General features: G+C 39.7%; 1 protein-coding gene across 1 annotated transcript; it reads left to right on the forward strand.

Moving 5' to 3' along the window:
• Nucleotides 1-9,564: 9,564 nt before the first annotated feature.
• LOC133161149 (diacylglycerol O-acyltransferase 1-like) lies at nucleotides 9,565-18,276 on the forward strand. The gene is made up of 17 exons (XM_061289418.1): nucleotides 9,565-9,940; nucleotides 10,348-10,435; nucleotides 11,509-11,549; nucleotides 11,771-11,856; nucleotides 12,654-12,706; nucleotides 12,860-12,965; nucleotides 15,360-15,488; nucleotides 15,618-15,686; nucleotides 15,799-15,902; nucleotides 15,988-16,026; nucleotides 16,101-16,142; nucleotides 16,225-16,269; nucleotides 16,359-16,471; nucleotides 16,716-16,781; nucleotides 17,305-17,392; nucleotides 17,501-17,563; nucleotides 17,693-18,276. Exons 1-17 carry the CDS (start codon nucleotides 9,708-9,710, stop codon nucleotides 17,840-17,842), a joined length of 1,515 nt encoding a protein of 504 aa, XP_061145402.1. The 5' UTR covers nucleotides 9,565-9,707; the 3' UTR covers nucleotides 17,843-18,276.
• Nucleotides 18,277-18,752: the final 476 nt, after the last annotated feature.

The raw sequence follows: 18,752 nt of genomic DNA on the forward strand, positions 1-18,752 counted from the left end.
TTCGACTGTTAAACCCTTGCCTATGAAATAAAATGCCTTCCTAATGGTATATAATCCTCCAAAATTCTCCCCATAATAGGCTTGCCCATTAATGTTAACTATTTTCCCGAAAGGCTTGCGATCCAAAGCTCACAGCAGACTCATCAACATACCTGCCATTTGTCGAGTCCCACTTAAAAGCTCGGATGTCACTTGTGCTATCAGCCTGCGGAAAATTGAAAAGTCGAAGCAAAGAGGGGCTGCAGTTGTCAACTACTCACAAATGCCCCATTCAAGACTCTCTGTATTGGGATTTTAATTCAGAATTTCTGTATTATTTGCATGTTAAGGTGTCTTTTACACTGGGGAGCAATTAAATGATAAAGCGCCGCCGTTGCAGGTTTATGTAAATTCCCTCTGCTCCAGGCTTGTATTGAGAGAAGGCTCGGAATTACAGCAAAGCAAATAACTTCAGGTAATGCACATTATTTTTTGCTTTTAATTCTTTTCTTCATTTCAGCCTTTATTTTTTAGTCGGTGCCGCGCAAGCAAACATTATAAATAAATAATTAAAGCAATATCGACGCAAGGTACAAGAAGAAAACAAAACAATTTCACAGGTACGCGCATACTCAGAATGGATTGAGGCAATGATAAAATATTTGAAACAAAAGTAATCAAGGCATCCACCTGAAATTGTAAAAAAATGAATTATGTAATTTTTAAAATTTATTTTATTTGTTCTAAATTCATCTGGAACAGTTAGGATATTTAGAGCTAAGGCATCTTTATATTTGTTCTACGTCTTTAGTTTCCTAATTGGGCCTTGTTTATCTGCAACAAAATTAAAGATTTTTTTTTTTTTAAAGCTACATTACGATTCGGGGAAGCAGTTAATTATGAAGGGCGCGTCTCATTTCTGGTTTAATGTAATGTTGATCAGTTGATATTTCCTGCAGAATGTTTTGGTGTCAGTCAATAAACACCATTCAAGTCTTTGGGATATTATGCAACATACTTTTTGGAAACATACAAATTTGCATTTACGTGAGGGAATAACAGTTACAATAGCAGACCAAGTGTCAAACCGGTGTGAAATATATCGCCTGTGACACAAATGTCGAAGCACTTGCGCTACCGGTGGGCACTTTTCTCACACTCACCCTGTGAAGGCCCTCATGTGCGCTTTCAACCTTCATCTTTCCAGCTCATCAACTCCGATAGGAGGGCTTGGTATTTCGCTTTCAAGTCACCTCTGAAACACAAATGAGAAAGAAGGTGATGTGCATGAAAACGGAGGGGTGGCGGTGGCGGCGGCGGTGTTCTCTGACAACTTTAAACTGGCTTAAGATCAATAATGCAACCCCGAGCTACAGTGGAGCTGACAGCGCTGACTGACTTAATTGCTTTGGACTGTCATGGCACACTCTGTAGCCGTCCTACAGGTTTGTCCTCTGTTCTTCACGTTACACTGCTTATTAGTAACTTGGTAAGAAGTATCAATTCATATGTACTCTCGTACTGTAGAAGCTGCGAGAATTGTTATGCTTGTGACTAATATTGATCATGAAAAATCTTTTTTTCCTTACCTGGCAAATCAATTTTCCCAATTTGCTAGGAAATTCTATTGTGGAGCTATTCAATGGTGCTCGCAAGATTACCGATACATGCTGGAGAGAAGCTTTATATACTGAAAGAATAATAGGCGTCAAATCAAGAAGTGGATCTGCCCTAGGCTGTACTACTGCTATCAATGATAAGAGTGAAAAAGATGCGCCCCCCCCATTTAAATCAATGGCAACTATACGATGAGCGTCAAGGCAGGAATTAAAGTAATAGGAATCTATTTTCCATCACACACTCCTTCACATGAGAAATGTCGCATACCTCTTAGTCAAATGACCCTGAGGTTGAACAATGTGGAATTTGAGCCACAATTTTGTGAAAATACTCCTAAAATTGGACAGAAGGTTAAATGTATAGCAATTAAAGGATTAACTCCATAAGTAAGACTACAAATAATTTGTTTTCCTCATTACAGCCACTGGCAGAGCTAGAGGGGGGTTCATGGGGGCACTGGTCCCACCTTGGAATATGCTTTGTGAATTTTCCCATTTTTTTTCTGGATTTTATTTTGAACATTTCCACTTGTCCCCCCCATAGGAAACATATTGATTTTTTTTAATTAGTGTCTCTGAATAATTTTGGTTTGTTTGTAAATTTATTTTGTTTTGTGGACCACTTGCAATATCCTTGGACCGGCGCCGGAGGAAAGAAATCCTAGCTCCGCCAATCATTACAGCCTCCTAGAGGACTGGAGTAGAACTAAGTCCAACTCTTCAACTCTTCAACTTTACGTTCAAGTCTTTATCTGGTTGACACCTGTCTGAGTTGTTCACTTATAAATCATTCAGGTGACACCTTCACAGCGGTATGTGCTCTCTTCTGTTTATATTGCTGTCATTGACACAGGCTTTGTTTTTTTTTACACAGAAGGCATTAACAGGCAAATGGAGTCCGGCTGCTTAACATTCAGACAGTCGGTAATCCCAATGTTTTAACAACTGTTGACACGCTCTTTAAAATATGCGCATCTGTGTATGTGTGTCTCGAGCTGTGAAGGAAGTTAGAGGAAACAGTTGGCACCACTGCGTCAACACCCAGCAGTCAAGTATTGATTTTTTTTTGCTTCACTAGAGCTTTTCTTTTTTCTCTATCATCAGTTTATATTTCACTCGTCCTGCCTTGTCCACCCAATGGTTTGATTTTCACACCTCTGCCCAAAGCTAATGTTTTAGTTTGTGTAAAAAATAAGAAATATAATCCCCAAAAGAACAACCCATTAAATTTGGGAGACCATCCAGAATGTTTTGTTTATTTCTTCGGAGGATTTTGCAAAAGCTTCTTAACTGTACAATACAGCATTCTACAAAAAAATAAAAAAAAATGAATGGGAAGGCCATGGGCCGTGAAAGTTGTATCTCCTGCATTGCAACAAATGTTCAACAACGAGCTACAGTTGTTTCCTCACGTTGGAGCAACAGAGTGAGAAAACAAAACTCAATACCGCCACCCTCAGGTGATGACATGATTTTACTCACAGCATGACGAATAAAAACCGTACGTACTATACAAAGATGGATACATCATTCTGCTCCATAAGCTAGTTTGGTAACCTTGGGAAAAGGAGGAGGGAAGAGGAAGAAAGTGTATGCGTGTGAAACCGACAGAGGGCAGGGGGGCAGGAAACAAACGAGAACGTGTGTGTTGTCAGTCTTATTGCCGTTTCAGCATCTTGCTTGTCAGCTTGTGTCTGCTAAAATGTTGAAATTGACATCTGGGCCAGCAACAAAGACAAAGAGACCCATATAAGAGAATAAATAAAACTACAATGAGAGAGCGACAATAGCAAGTTAGCTAGAAAATGAGCTATTGCGTTAAATTAATTGAACGACTCCTAGCATAACAGCTAGCATAATAGCATTTAGGAGTCACTTCTGGCAAACATGGCGGTTAAAATAAACGGACCCGTTTACGTCATGTGACTTTCCAAAGCAATTAAAATGAGTGTCATGTGTCACCAACATTATTCAGAACCAGTGTTTACTTTCCCTTAGTCTGATTTGACTAACACAGTATCCACAAATCCCCTTTGGTGCTGATTTAATTGGCAATTTAAAGATGATGAAAATCATTTTCTCAAATAATTCCTGCAAATTTGAGGCCGTTAGCAACAAAACCTCTCTGATCAAGTTGCCCCTCATAAAAACAAACAGCAAATAATCTCTGGAAGCTTTGCTTTAAGCTGCACACACACACACGTACACACACGCGTGGATATATTTTGAATAGCGAAGCAGAAACAAACATGTGCATAACGTTCACACATGAGGCGAGGTGTCTGCGCACGTACCTTTTCTGGCAGACGATCAACAAATGAATGTGTGTGTGCGTGTGTACAAAGTAAAAAGAACAGCTTCTTGGACAAATCCAGTCTAAATAATCATCCCGTCCTGGCTGTTCAGATCCCAACACTGTGTCCCATGTGGCTTCATTACTGTTGCTGCTAATTAAGCAGCTCCAAATAAACACCATCTTCAGCCTTCATTACCACAAACACAGCAGCAGCGAGCGGCAGCAGCAGCAGCAGCATCAACACATGCTTCAACTGGATAGCTCTGTCCATGCTGGCATGGATAAATATGCAAATGCATTATATATTGTTGAAAAGGCAGAACATAAATATATAATTCATTGCAGACTGATACTCTGGGTATTATATTCATACTGTTACTTGAATGGCTCTGTTGATGTGAACTTGTTGAATAGATTTTTTATTACAGGGAACATTTTTCTATTGCATTAAAAACTTAGCAAAGGTGAAATCTTAGCTGTTATTAAATTTAAGAAAAAAAATGTTATGTTATTTTAAAATTTTGTTTCTTTTTTTCTAAAGTATGGAACTACCCAAGTGTGGAAAAAAATGTTTGACTGGAAAATGGGTTCAAACGTACTTGCGTAATTCCTTTAAAATGAATTTCACTGAGTTGAAGTCTTGCAAGCTTTGCGGAAATCTTACATGAGAACCTCTTCAAAATGTAACTATTGTAGGATTCTATTCCACGAGAATTTAGTCACTTTCTAAAACTGTTTGATGATCAACAATATCTGCGCTTCTTGAACCGTGTCAATAACAAATAACGATTTCGTAGCAGCTGGCAACAACGCGGTCGACAACAAAGATCTGCTTTCATTAATTGCAATCTGCAGTTTAAGTGTAATTACAAAAGCGCAGACTTTACATTCGAATTATAGAAAGCAAAATGCTTTGAAGTCCCCGGAAATACAACACACACATTCTTTTCAAAACGCGTTTGCCAACATGTGTCTGTGTGTGAAATAATGAGCAACGTATAAAAACATAAATCGTATGCGGAAATGCCAGAAACTTCAATTTATTCCTCCATTACGACTCGGAGTTCAACACATAGTCGAGCTGGGGGGAGCTTTTGATTATGAAGCTGTTAAAAAGTGGAGCACAGTGTAAACAACAGGAGCTCCGCCAAACTGAACTTGTACATTTGCCTCCATCAAAACAGAATTGATTCTAGATGTGCATACAAAGAGAGTCGGGGCTACAAAATGCTCGGGGATGTGAAAACGTTTGAAGACTGCAGTATGGCAATTTTTGCAACCGGGGTTTAGCTTTCACAAGGCGGGAAAGGAAGATAATGTCGGAGGAGATTTGATAAAATGCTGCATAACCTTGTGGCTTAAAGGACACAACACCTCTTTTTCCGGTTACGCTTCAAAAGGCAATCTTACCACATCTTTCTTTTTTTCTTTTTTGCAGTCTCCTTGAGCGAGCACCCACTGAAATACAAAAAAAAGACAAACTCTTATTTGCAGTCACGGTCTGATCTGACCAGTGTGTTTGAGATTTAAAAAAAAAAACAACAACAACATGACATTCTCTGCAAAGGTCAGGTCCAAATCTATTTTAAATTCTCCTTTTTAAATTCTCCACCCTAATTATGTGAAATTAAAATCCACCAGGTGTTAGGAAATAAAAAAAGTTTCAGTGACGAAAATATTTGAGCCCTCGGCTTGATTGTATTGTGGGTGTGTGCTGCGTAATAAACTTAATTAAATTTGAAATTAACTATAGGCGTCAAAGATATTAACTGGGTTGACAGTGAATGAGTTAATTTTTTTTTAAATATATTCTTCTTCTTCTTAAGCCAGTGGAAAACCAAAGTTGGTCTCTCAAATTGTGTGGCACCCACGCATGATGACGGGCAGTTCAACTTTAGAGAAGTTTCGGACGATGACCATTTTGACATTGGGTTAAAGACGGGGCCTGTAAATGCAACACGGATGAAAAGCTTCTCTGTGGAGCTCAGTGCAAAGTCATTTACCTCCTACATCCCAAAATTCAGTGAGAGAGTAGTGAAGGACATTTCCCCAGGCCTGCTCTTGGCTTGACACGCAAAATAAAAGCATGTGCATGGAAACACATGCAGCTCTCTCTCATGCCCTTTTATATTCCCAACCAAGTCAAACTATTTTCGGTGCTCTTCAATTCCACTTGCTGCTTAAATTGCCATAGGTCTCCAGGGGACATGACAACATTACCGCGAGGCTTTCAACATGAGATGATAATCTATGAGTTCAATATTTTGTCACCTTTGTACTTGAAAATGACCACACAGAGGCAAACGAGGTAATGAGGCAAGAGTTTAGACGGGGGGGAGAATGCCATGTGACAAGTTTGATTCATACTCAGGATGACAACATTGTCAACGTGTAGCATGTGGTTGCAGCCAATGTGACACAAACATTTAGCGTCAAAATGCACCGTGCATGACAGTAAAAGGTTCACATTGGCAGGCACTGTGATGACCTTTTTCTCACTTTTAAAATGAGCAACTAAATAATATAATATCATATAATCAAAAAATATGTTTACATATTCTTGCATGTTTGTGAAATCTTTTCAAGAGCAATTTCTTACTAAGTTTGCACACATCCTGGCACCCAGCCACTCCCGCCATCTCCCATTTGGACATCCTGTTACTTACTTGAGCTCAGTCAGAGAAAGCGTATCTGCCCCTCTCGCTTTCCCTGGGTGAAAGATGGATGCAGGAGTCCTTGGCTGAACTGTAAAAGTGCTGATGTGGCGCCAGGCCCAATAACAGCATGATGACGTCTCTATCTGTCTCCCCATGACATACCCCGCCTCACGGAATCTGAGGAAAAATATAGACATTTTACTGTACAATGGTCACCAGCTCAGCAGTTTTCAGAGTTTGGTCATGTGACATTACAAGCTGAGCCCTCATTGGTCGCAACTGTGATGTCATTTTCAGGCTAATGACAAAATGGCCGCCCCTAAAATTGCTGAACAGGTGGATTTAGCTACTGAACGCCAAAACTCAACACCACCGTGTTTAGACTGGTGGGACTGTATAAAACACGGATGATTCATATAAATATAAATATATTGTGCGTGTATTTTTGTAATTACTCGAGTTCAGTTGTTTGAAGACTTGCACTGAAGTGAATCAGCCACGGACGCATAATTGACATAAATATGGCGCTGTCCAATTCCCATTCCGTATATAAGTGATACATTTTTGGCTGCTTACTTGGGCCAGCAATGATTGTCGTAACTTTTCTTTAGTTTAAGAGGAAAAAAAGCGAGTGCTTACCATCCGTGCGTTGATGCGTTTGTTAGCTTTGGCGCCAGGTTTGTTTATGGGAGGCCAAAAAGCTGCGGTGAGGGGGTGTGGTCACTATCTATTGCGCATGTGCAGTTCACTGTGATTGCCTCCCAATAGGCTTACCTGTCTGTCAATCAAAAACGATGAGATGGATTATAGAAAAAAATATATATATTTATACATTTATATATATTTATATTTATTTAATATATATATAATATTTTTTTTTTTTTAAATATCATGTGATCGACCAGTAGTAGCGATCGATGTAATGAGCACCCCTGGTATCGATCATATAAATAAAAGGTTTGGTTTTGATCTACCAAGATGAATATTTATAAATTTTTCAAGGTGGCAGAATGACCAAGTAACGCCATTCATGTTACAGCATGATCGTCATCTATCACACACTGCTTATCCTGCAGCATCTTTATTACTCCATCAAGTCTCCCATATAATCAGCATCTGTCTCAGTTGTCCCTCACACTAACACTAACCAATACCAACCACCAGCAAGCCATCACTGACTCAAACACACACGTTCTGGCTCAGATTCACCCCCACGCACAAACACAAGTTCATGCAACATCACTCGGCTGACCTGAATGATGTTGGAGTGTGGAGTTCTCCTGCGCCCGTGTTCAAGTGACTCATCTATCCTGCCGCTGCTTCATTACAGCCTGCAAGGGCAAACGCTATCTCCCGCTCCTTCTGCCGCCCCAGCTGGAGGCAGAGAGATGGAGATATACAGTAGGTAGAAAGTGTGATATCGCTCTGTCTTCCGTATCGGCTCCTCCACCTTCATCTTGCTTTTCTCTATATTTATCTCCTGTCTGCACATCTATTGCTTTCTATCTATGTTTTCAATCACGCTCACTGCCCTCTTTCAACAAATACTTTGAGTGAGCGTTGGGATGTTTCGCTAGCTAAATGTCAATAGTTTAACCCCCTAAAAAGTTGCAGACTTGACGGCAACGCAAAAGGCTTTTTGGAGTGGCACTGCCTCACTGCCCTATATTTCTGCTTTAGCCGAGGAGGATCTAAATCCCCCTCCCAAAATGTGGAGGGGAGGTTTCCAAGAAAGATGTAAGCCACAACTAGACGGGTTTTTAATCTGTTAGGGATGACATGAGTATAGCTTAACGAAGAGATGAAAGGTGAATGGATACAATAAGAATGATATTTTCCAAAAGGCAGAGAGCGAGATTGTGTTCTGCTCAGAGGCACAGCTTCTTTTTTTTTTGGCGTCTTTTGAGGCCCTGGGGTAAGGCATAAATAATGGATTGCTAAAAACCTCTTATTCTCTCAATTTTATATGGCTAGCTGTTATCAAAAATAACCGGATCGGTGGCGCGTTAGCAGACTTGCACGCAACAGAGTGGTTTCTAGTCTGAGGGGCTTATTGGGCTAAAGTACAACTTGCTAACTTTTTCTGTTGTCATTGTGCAATGCTTTCACAAAAACTATGCCAGCAAGAGCAACACACTTGGTCTCAAAGTCACACAGAAACTTGAAGGTCAAATAATCTTTGGGCCGAGACATCAGCCTATTACTTGAGACTTTAGCAAATCTTGTGAGAGCTCAGCTCAGATGCATTGAGGACTGAAGGGATTAACACTAAGTATATTTTACATTTTCTTTTGGCTATTTTCAGAAAGAGGAAAAGTGTGATAAACATCCAGCATTTTTTGGGGTCAAAATCTGAACAGGTTAGGATACAGTGGTTGGAGAAATGAATGGATAAAGCTATGAACAAGTTAGACTGAGGTCAACCAAGATGCTGAAATTGTATGTTGCAGAAGTTACACTTTAAAGAGTTGCATGTACGATAAGTTAAAGTTTTAATCGATCTATGATCTTGGTTCTCTTATCCCAACAACCACAGGCACCCAAAGCTCATTACTCTTAAAGACAACCGTTTCGACAGAGAGGACTGATAAAGCTGAATCAATGCCAGTGATCACTTGCCACCATGATATGTAAAAGGGTACTGAAAGAAGAAACGACAAAAGGGGTCAGTCTCATTGAAGGAACTCTTAAGTAGTTTCATCATGATAAGGACGATAATGGAAATCGAAGTGCAACTTTTCAGTTGGAATGGTCATTAAATTAAAAGATATGCAAATTTGTATCCAGAGAGCTACGGTAAATTAATAATAACGTATTATTATTATTATTATTATTATTATTATTATTATTATTATTATTATTATTATTATTATTATTATTATTATTATTATTATTATTATTATTATTATTATTATTATTATTTACAGCGTCAGATTACAGCGCGGCCTTCTGCGTCACTATTCGTGACGTCACGACCCCCTACCTGTTTCGTGACTGTGCGGAAATGCGACTTTTGGGCGGATTTGTTTGACAACTTCCCGTTTCCGTTTGGATTACACACCCACGGGACTCAATTCAGCATCAACTATGCTAATTCTCGAAGTGAACAAGCGAAGCGAACTTTATTCTTAAACTTTTGTTTTTTTCCCGGCCACCATGGGGGATACGGACACTACCGGGGCCTTCGCTCGCAAACGAAGGAGTGCGTTCGCGGCGGGGAAAGGAGCGAGTCTACAGCCGATGCATAAGAAGTGTATGTCGGGCACTCAGCTCTTGTTGGCCGCCGACAGCAAAAAGGCAAACAGCGATCCAAGCAAAGTTGACCGCTTGTGGCCCACAACAAAGGGGGACAAAAAGAAAAGAAGAAATGATATAAATGACAGTTTAAGGTAAGTTATATAGCAGAAAAAAAACTTTCTAAGTATGTTAAATTGTTTATGATCGAGCGCGCCTATGACGTCACTAGGCTGGAAGTTTATGTACGTGTTCGCTACAGTTGGTATACATATATATACATGTTTGAGAAGATGAACGTGTTTAAAATTTAAGCGTGTAAACCGCATTGTAATTCAAAATGTGCACTGTGAATATTGATTCGTTCCAATCAATTTTCACTGTAAACATTATCTCAGCGATGTGGCATTCAAGAACTTAAGTAAACTACAACTATCGCCTCCCCGCTGTTTGAACAGTCAGAGTTTGCCAGAAGTTGCAATCAAAGTGTGTCATAGTTCTAGTGAAACCACAAATAACATCTCATTCATCCAAGTGTCGTTTTTATTCTTACCTCATCAAGCTGTCACAAGACACAAGAGTCCCTGCTGACGTCATCCAGTGGTTTCAATAACTACAGGGGGATTCTAAACTGGTGTGTGATCATGCTGGTAAGATCATCCTGCACGTCGTGGAGACATTTATGGACATGAGTCTTCAATTTTGCTTGACTTGAGGTTGCAGTGATTTTTTTGGTGAAAGTCACACCTATGGACAATTTAGTGCAGGCATGTCCCTGTTCCTGTTTGGTCCTGCCTGTTTCCCATGTCTCCCTGCTGCAAGCTTCTTCAGGTGTGTTGCAGCAGAAAGACATGGGAAAAAAACAACGGCTCTTCAGGACGAGTTTGGATTTCAATGAGGAAAATTTAAAAAAAAAAAAGATAGTGCAACAATTATAAACAAATTTCCACCATTGAATTCCTTTACTAACCATGTTCAGGTGAATGAGTTTGGTTTGTATTTTAAGTTTAAAATGATTACACCCTGAGTGATTTAAAAAAGGAAGGAAATAAACACTCACATTGTCCTTTTCATTGTCAGAATTGATCTTTTGCCAACTTCAACACTATAAATATACATCTTGGCAAGGTGTTGTGTTTTCAATCGATAGTCCCCTTAATGTGCTGTGAGTACATTTGACAGTGTGGTCAAATCCACCTCGGTCAAAATAAAATGCACTTTATGTACTCTCAACCCAGATTATTTCCAGGTATAGCAAAATGTTATTATAACTCATTTGACCAATTTCTGTTTTCTCTGATGGAATAAGGGACTGAATGTGTGAGAATAGAAACAGGGATGCGGCTATAGCAAAGCCTGCCTGCTGCTAATCCAGCCTTTGAACACAAAAATCGTTGTGTTCATCACAAGAGGTTTTCCCCTTCTTTCCTACTGAACTTCTGTCCCATCCCCAGGCATGGAATGGAGCCTTTGTGTGGGGTAATGAGATATCACCATCCATTCACAAATACAGAGAGTGAGCCAGAGAAAGATATATAAGAAAATAAATGATGAGAGAAAAGTATGATGAAGTAAAAGAAAAAGTAGGTGAGGAAGAATGGTGAAGAAAATGGAGGATTTATCCCATAAATAGAAAAAAAGTGACCTAGAGCAAGTAAAAAGTGACATTATGCCAAAGAAACACATGTAACTATCCTGTAACTCTTTTTTGTTGTTGTCGCAGGTACTTAGTAATACTCGACTCTTCTTAGAAAACCTGTTGAGGTGAGCAAGATTTACTTTTAAATTCCGTCAGTATTACTTTTACTATAATATTTTTATTTTATTACAGCTATCTATTTTACTGGGTCATTGAATGAAATGTATTATGCAATAGTTTTTTTTGTTTTGTTTTTTAAGAAACTGCTATGCTAAGCACTTTAATCCGACTCTTAATGTTATTTTATTATTATATATATATTTTTTTTATTCTTTTTTTTCCACAGATACGGGATTCTGGTTGACCCTATTCAAGTAATTTCCTTATTCTTGAAGGACCCCTATAGTTGGCCAGCAATGTGCCTGATAATTGGTAAGCACTATAAATGTACAGCTGAAGGCAAAAATCATTGTGAAATACTTAAAAGGATGTCCTCAAAATATGAACCCTGATTCAGTCCATTTATTAGCATGGGCTATTACACATAGGGAAATTTAGCTTTGTGTAATTATTAAATGAGCTGGTAACACAACCAGTGACCATGAGAAAGAAGCACAGTGGCACATGTATATTTTTTTTGTCATAGGTGAAAGTCCGCAGCGGTGCAGCTCAATTTGTCTCCTGCAGTTTTGCCCACTTGGCCTATATACTGATATACCGCATAGGTATTGTGCTGCAAAAAAAAAAGCAACATACGCTGCTTTTGAACTATCCTGACTCAACTTTATTTTCTAGTCGTCATCACTCCAATTCCCCAAGTGTAGCAAGAAAAAAACAAATACTATAACACATCTTTATATACTTTTAAGTCTTTAAGGATTTCAACCTCATGGTATCCATCCAAGACTGATGTATCGTTTATTATTAGAAATGTCAGCCTTTAATAAACCCTCTGCAGTCGAGCAAAACAAAAGAAATTAATTCCTTGTAATACATGTAGATGTAGCATGGCAGGCAACCCCGACGCACGGTCTGTTAGTGCGAGCTCATTTCTTTTGGCAGGATTGCCGTTAAATTGAGTGTGATCGTGTCTGTGAAACCAAAGCCAAGAGACTTTGTGTGCTTGATTTAAGCGAGGGTCATTCGGTTGGAAAAATTCTGGGGAAAAAAAATCTTAAAAAATTAGTTTGGCTACAATGTTGCTGAAATGTACATGTTGTTTTCAACAGTGTCCAATGTGTTTATCGTGGTGGCTCTTTATACAGAGAGACAGTTGTCAAAGGTAAGTGCCCAAAAAAATATCCTGCTATATTTTCATTATTTTTCTCAGACATCATTGCTATAATCTAATAACGCAATTTTTGACATCGCCAGCATTTTTCTTACAACTAACTGCGCTGACCCTGTGTCTGTTTTTGTTCCTGCTCCTGCTTAGGGTTCATTCAGTGAGCGTGTCGGCTTTCTTATCCATACTGTTAATTTCTCTGTTATGCTGACATTCCCTGCCGCAGTGGTCCTCCTGGTGCCCTCCACAACCCCAGGTAAAAAAAAAAAAAAAAAATCTTTTACATGCAATTGAAAATGATGTCATTGCAGTAAAGATTAAGAGAGCATTCCTACAGTATCTTTGTCCTTCAAAGACGCAGTCGTCCCATTTGATTGTGCACTAAAAGACGTCTCCTATAAACCTGTCATAATTGGAGTCGGTTAGTGCTAATGGAGCAGTTGGTCATATCTGGATCGAATCCAGCTGGCGGAGGAAGAGAAGGCGAGTGTTGTCAAAGTGTGTATGGTTGGCAAGACGGGGTCATCACGGGTTCACAGTCTTCCTGGGAGCAACTCACTGCAAAACACAAGGCTCTAGAACAGGGGTCACCAAACTACGGCCCGCGGGCCGGATACGGCCCGCGGGACCGTTTAATCTGGCCCGCCAACCCTGAATAAATTGTATTATTAAACTTTTTTTTTTTTTTTTGCTCATTTTGCCTGCAATGACTGCGTTTCCCCAGTAGATGGGGAAGCGCTCGCCTGCGCATTTACTACCGGAAGCCGTGTCAGAAAGCTCGGTGCACACTCACAAGTGCGTGTACGGACATGGCGCACTCGCGCTCTATTTGTATCAGTCCCGAATTTAGAGCGTGGGCTGTGACGACAGCATTCTTGTAATTTGCGCGCTGAGCTTTCAGATGCAGTTTTGCGCTAAAGCCACCCACAAACCTTCCCCTGGAATCCTTCCGTTAAAATGTCGCCCAAGTAAAGCAGTGCCGAGCGTTTAAAAGAGTTGCCAATTTGGCTCGACGTACGCGACGTGACGTTCAGCCACATGAACGTCAACATCTACCCGTCACAGATCGAGGTAAACGGACCAACACCTCGGATCTCGCCTAAGAATTGCCACAACAAATTTTACTCCAGACTATGACGCACTATCAAACTTTAACAAAAAAGACAGCAGTGTCTACAAGCCTACTGGAACCTACAAAAGGATTATAAGGAAGGAACACAAGAACTTTAAGAGACTGCTCATATGTGTCAGAGAGGTTCTGCTCTGACAACTGAGCTGAACTTTTATCTGTTAAGATTGTGCATGGCACAACAGAAAGTTAATGTTCCATGTTTTTTTTTCTATGAAGAACCCAGAGAGAGTTATTTAGTTATTTATTTCCTGTTTTTTCTGTGAAGAACTCAGAGAGGGTTTAGTTATTATTTATTTCATTAATAGTGTTATTATTTGTTTCCTGACTTTTTTTCTGTAAAGAACCTGGAAAGGGTTATTAAATAACCGTTATTTGGTTATGTGTGGCTTTCTGGAAAACAATAATTTTTTTAAGCTCCCCTACGATCGTCACACTTTTTCTGTTACAAACTGCCACCGGCCCGCCATCAGAGAAGGGAAAGGTTATGTGGCCCTCACAGGAAAAAGTTTGGGGACCCCTGCTCTAGAATATTCTTCAGGCAGCTTTTCAAGTTGTTTTGCCCTTCACCATAATCAGTAAATAAAATCCCAATCAAGGTCACTGTTGTCACTTAACCCCCAAAAGTTTCACATCATTAACATAATACAGTCCGGTGAGTGCAGATTCTTGGCATGGCTTCTGTCTTTTAGTCATCCGTCTAGTTCAGCCATGTATAATTTTATGAGACATATTATGAGGCTGATAATGGGTTTCTTGCAAATGCATGGTAATTTACTCCGGCTATTGCATGTATTACGCTGAGATGTTGACTTGGCATTGAGATGAGTTGGATGTCCAAACATCATAAAAGGGGAAAAAAAGTGTCACTTTTGCTTTTTGTAATTTCCCCTTCCCCTCCCCTCTGGTCCTGTCCTCTCCTCTTACTGGGAGGTGAATGAGGAAAGGAGTCAGCCCATCTGTCCATTCTCCTCCCCAGCTCGGCTGTTCACACCGGAAGGGCAGTACGAGAGGGCAGGTGTGTGCGTGTATACAAGACCACCAAGTGTGTATACACACAAACCGGACTCCACAGTGGCCAATAAAAAAAAACAAAAAAAAACTGCGGTTTTTTTTGCTATCCCATCCACCCCAACATTTCATAAGTTCCTTTTTAACTTACTATTAGTCGTTGGGTTATGGACAGACATCGAGCTAATTAAGTGCAGAATTATTATTATTTGTTAAAATAGGGACGTGTCAGAGAAAATGTTTGTGAGCTCAATGGCAGTTTTATGACTTGGATAGAAAGTCACTCTGATCACCGGTAGCTGTCTGGAGGCTACATTAGCCAGAGAGACAGATGGCATATGAATAGGATGGGCTGTGATTTGACGCCAGGTGCTCCGACCTGCACCTTACCCCTGCTGGCACAACAGTCTTTATTTGTGCGTGCAATTGTATCCGTGCGTTTAAGTGTATCAGTATCACGACATGCTTGTCTCTGCAATTCACCTGCCATCGTGTCTTCCTCTCTTTCAGTCGGAGGTGCGTTTGCACTCGGTTCGTACACTATTCTCTTCCTCAAGCTTTACTCCTATAAGGACGTCAACATGTGGTGTCGGGAGCTGAGCGTCATTAAGGCTAAGAAACTGGCAAGGTCACTGTCATGTAAGTTGCACACTCAAACGGCTGGTTCTATTCTCTGCTCGTGTTCTTACAGTGACATCTATAGGCAAGCGTATGTTACTGCAGCATGTGATGGCTCTGGGATTTTATTTATTTTTTTGGTGTCCACAGGTCCATCATCAAAGTACTTCAATGGAGATGACCAAAAAGTGTGTTACCCTGGCAACCTCACAATCAGAGGTACTTAACTTTATTTATTTTTATTGTTGTGAACATTGCTGTTGTTTTCCCCCTCTTTGTGTAAAATACTATTCCGAACATCACATGAAGCGCCTTCATTGTGTTTGCGTAGACCTGTACTACTTTGCTTTTGCGCCGACTCTATGCTACGAGCTCAACTTTCCTCGCTCGCCTAAGATCCGCATGAGTTTCCTCCTAAGGAGACTTTTTGAGATGGTAAGATTTTTCATCCATCAGCAAATAGTATTCATTACTCAACTTCAAGTATGATTCTCAGCGTGTTTTAACTGTTTATTTTTAGCTCTTCCTCATCCAGATGTTAGTGGGCCTCACTCAACAGGTACACTTCAGTGTCTCCCTTCATGGTGCATATCTGAGAATATCCTCCCACTGTTTTTATCATCTCTCTTCTAGTGGATGATTCCCATTATTCAAAGCTCCATGAAGCCACTCGAGGTGAGCGTGGAGCATGTCAAGCAGGTTTAAAATTGTTTTGAGTGTGTCATGGTTTTCTCCTCTTTACACTCTTGTATTGTAGGACATGGATCTATCTCGGATGACTGAGAGACTCTTAAGACTGGCTGTGAGTGAAAAATCTAAAATGCTTTGCTGATAACAGATGGCAAGCTATTCATTTTGATGGTATTTCATTCTTCTCATGTCTCTCCATAGGTTCCCAACCATTTGCTTTGGTTGATGTTTTTCTACTGGTTCTTCCACTCATCTTTGAACTTCACAGCAGAGCTTCTGCGCTTCGGAGACCGGCAGTTCTACAAAGACTGGTGGTAAATGTTTGTTTCTTGGAGTCTTTTTATTTTTTGAAGGTTTTCCTTGGACTGGTTACTGTAATTCGTGGCTGTGAATGCGGTGAGTGACAGTTGATCATTATGAAAAGCCTAGCGGGTGTGAGAGGGTATTAAAAGTGTCTGATAGAGTTTTCCATCAGTATTAATGAAAGTGTCATACCCAGTGATCCATTATTTAGACTCTGTAAAGCCTCTGTGTCGATTTTCCTGACTCATCTTTCAGGAACTCGGAGTCGGTGACATATTTTTGGCAGAATTGGAACATCCCCGTTCACAAGTGGTGTCTCCGGTGAGTTATTCACACACTTAAAGTTGGAGACAGAGCAGGGAAATTTCTCGACGTAAACTCCGGGGGAGCGTTTGGTTTGATGCGAGCACACTGTACCTGACACTGTGACGTGTGTTTGGAAAATGACTCGAAAGAGAAGTCCAAAACATGAAGCAAGAAAATCAAACTCAGCAAATTTAAGATATGAGCATTCTAGTCAAACTAGAAATGATACGTTGTGGATTTAAACCAACCGCATAGTTTGGCTAATAAGTCTGTTTAGCTTAATGCTAACAAATAATGAGAAATCAATGTCATTGTGTTATAATCCTTTAAGCAATGGATTTTTGAACACACACGGTGGAGCAACACATGGAGACAGATAAAATACCAATATTTGCAGATATATATATATATATATATATATATATGTATTATTTTTTCTCTCTGAAAAAAGGTCTGCACCATGATAATTAAAATAAATAAAATGAGTTAGTCTTTTTTTTTTTTTCTTCATTTAACATGTCCCATGTTCTTCTTCCAGGCACTTTTACAAGCCGTTGCTAAGGAGAGGTTTTAGTAAGATAGTCAGCCAGTCCGCAGTCTTCTTCTTGTCGGCGTTCTTTCACGAGGTACAGCTGAGCCCTTGAAACGAACCCTCTGCTCATACAGACTTTTAGAAAAAGATATCATGCCATCTGTTGTTGTTCTTGTTTTTTTTCTCCCAATCTCTATGTTAGTATCTGGTGAGTGTTCCTCTGAGGATGTTCCGACTGTGGGCCTTTACGGGCATGATGGCTCAGGTAAGCTGATTTGGAAAAGTATTTATATATATTTTGTGATGTTTAAAAATAATCCTAAAATAATCATTTATTATTACAAATATGCGTTCCTAATAAACATCAGTGTTGTTTTTTTCTGTTCTTCATTAGCTTCCATTAGCCTGGTTCGTTGGCCATTACCTGCGTGGTAACTACGGCAACGCCGCAGTGTGGATGTCACTCATAATTGGTCAACCAACCGCCGTCCTGATGTACGTCCATGACTACTACGTTTTGCATTACAGACAAGAAACAGACTAATATTTATATGTTGCTTTATCTGCCGGGGGAATGACTATTAGTTTCTTGTCTTGAAAAAATAGGAATTATTATTTGAAAATATTTCCAGGTGACTTTTTTTTGCCAGTATCCTCATGCAACTTGGTACAAATAGGATTTTTTTTAAATTTTATTTTTAGTACTGCAAACCTCAAAGTATCCTGCACTAAAACACTATATTTTGCAAGAAAAACAGTTTTTGATTCCGTCGATACACTTTCGCAATTCATTTTTTTTTAAAAAGTGCCTTCATAGTGTTCTTGTCATCCAGCTTTATCAAAATGTTACTGTGAAATAAGCGCAGGGGGGGAAAAAAACATGCTGTTGAGATTTTTGTTATTTTTTAATCATGTTTATACTAAAGTCATCTTGCCGTGCTGTCAAGCGTTAAGGAAATAAATGTGAATTTGACTTGAGCAACAGTCTAAGGTTGTTTCTTCTGTTTTTACCATTTGCTCCGACTTCACGAATGCACAGCACGTTACGTTGTAAACCAACCAGAGTTTGGAAAAAATCAATACCAACCTCAAAAAGTTCAACCAACTTTGTACGTGTTCACATCACCATGACAGGAAGACAAGCCTGCTTTCCTTTACGGTGACATTGAATTAAATAGAACACCTTCAGGAATCACAATACGATTTCTTTTTAATGTTAGATTAAATAATATGCAAAAAGAACAAACATCTAAACATTCCGTCAAACTTGCAAAAAAACAAAATATCATCATGCTGCAAAATGAGACAAGTGAAGGACAGACACATCCATATATCCTCTTCTCATCCATGACAAATGTATCACGTCATGCATCATGAAAACGGATGGAGCGACATAAAAGGTGCCGAAACTTTGCCGTCTGTCGTCCATCATCTGCTTCATCCTGACGTGAACA

The sequence above is a fragment of the Syngnathus typhle genome, linkage group LG10, assembly GCF_033458585.1.
Source record: "Syngnathus typhle isolate RoL2023-S1 ecotype Sweden linkage group LG10, RoL_Styp_1.0, whole genome shotgun sequence".
Taxonomy (NCBI): Eukaryota; Metazoa; Chordata; class Actinopteri; order Syngnathiformes; family Syngnathidae; genus Syngnathus; species Syngnathus typhle.

Coding starts and splice junctions, on each gene's coding strand:
- LOC133161149 (XM_061289418.1), top strand. CDS start 9,708: ATGGGGGATACGGACACTACCGGGGCCTTCGCTCGCAAACGAAGGAGT. Junction 9,941..10,347: donor GATATAAATGACAGTTTAAG/GTAAGTTATATA, acceptor TACCTCATCAAG/CTGTCACAAGACACAAGAGT. Junction 11,857..12,653: donor AGCAATGTGCCTGATAATTG/GTAAGCACTATA, acceptor TGTTTTCAACAG/TGTCCAATGTGTTTATCGTG.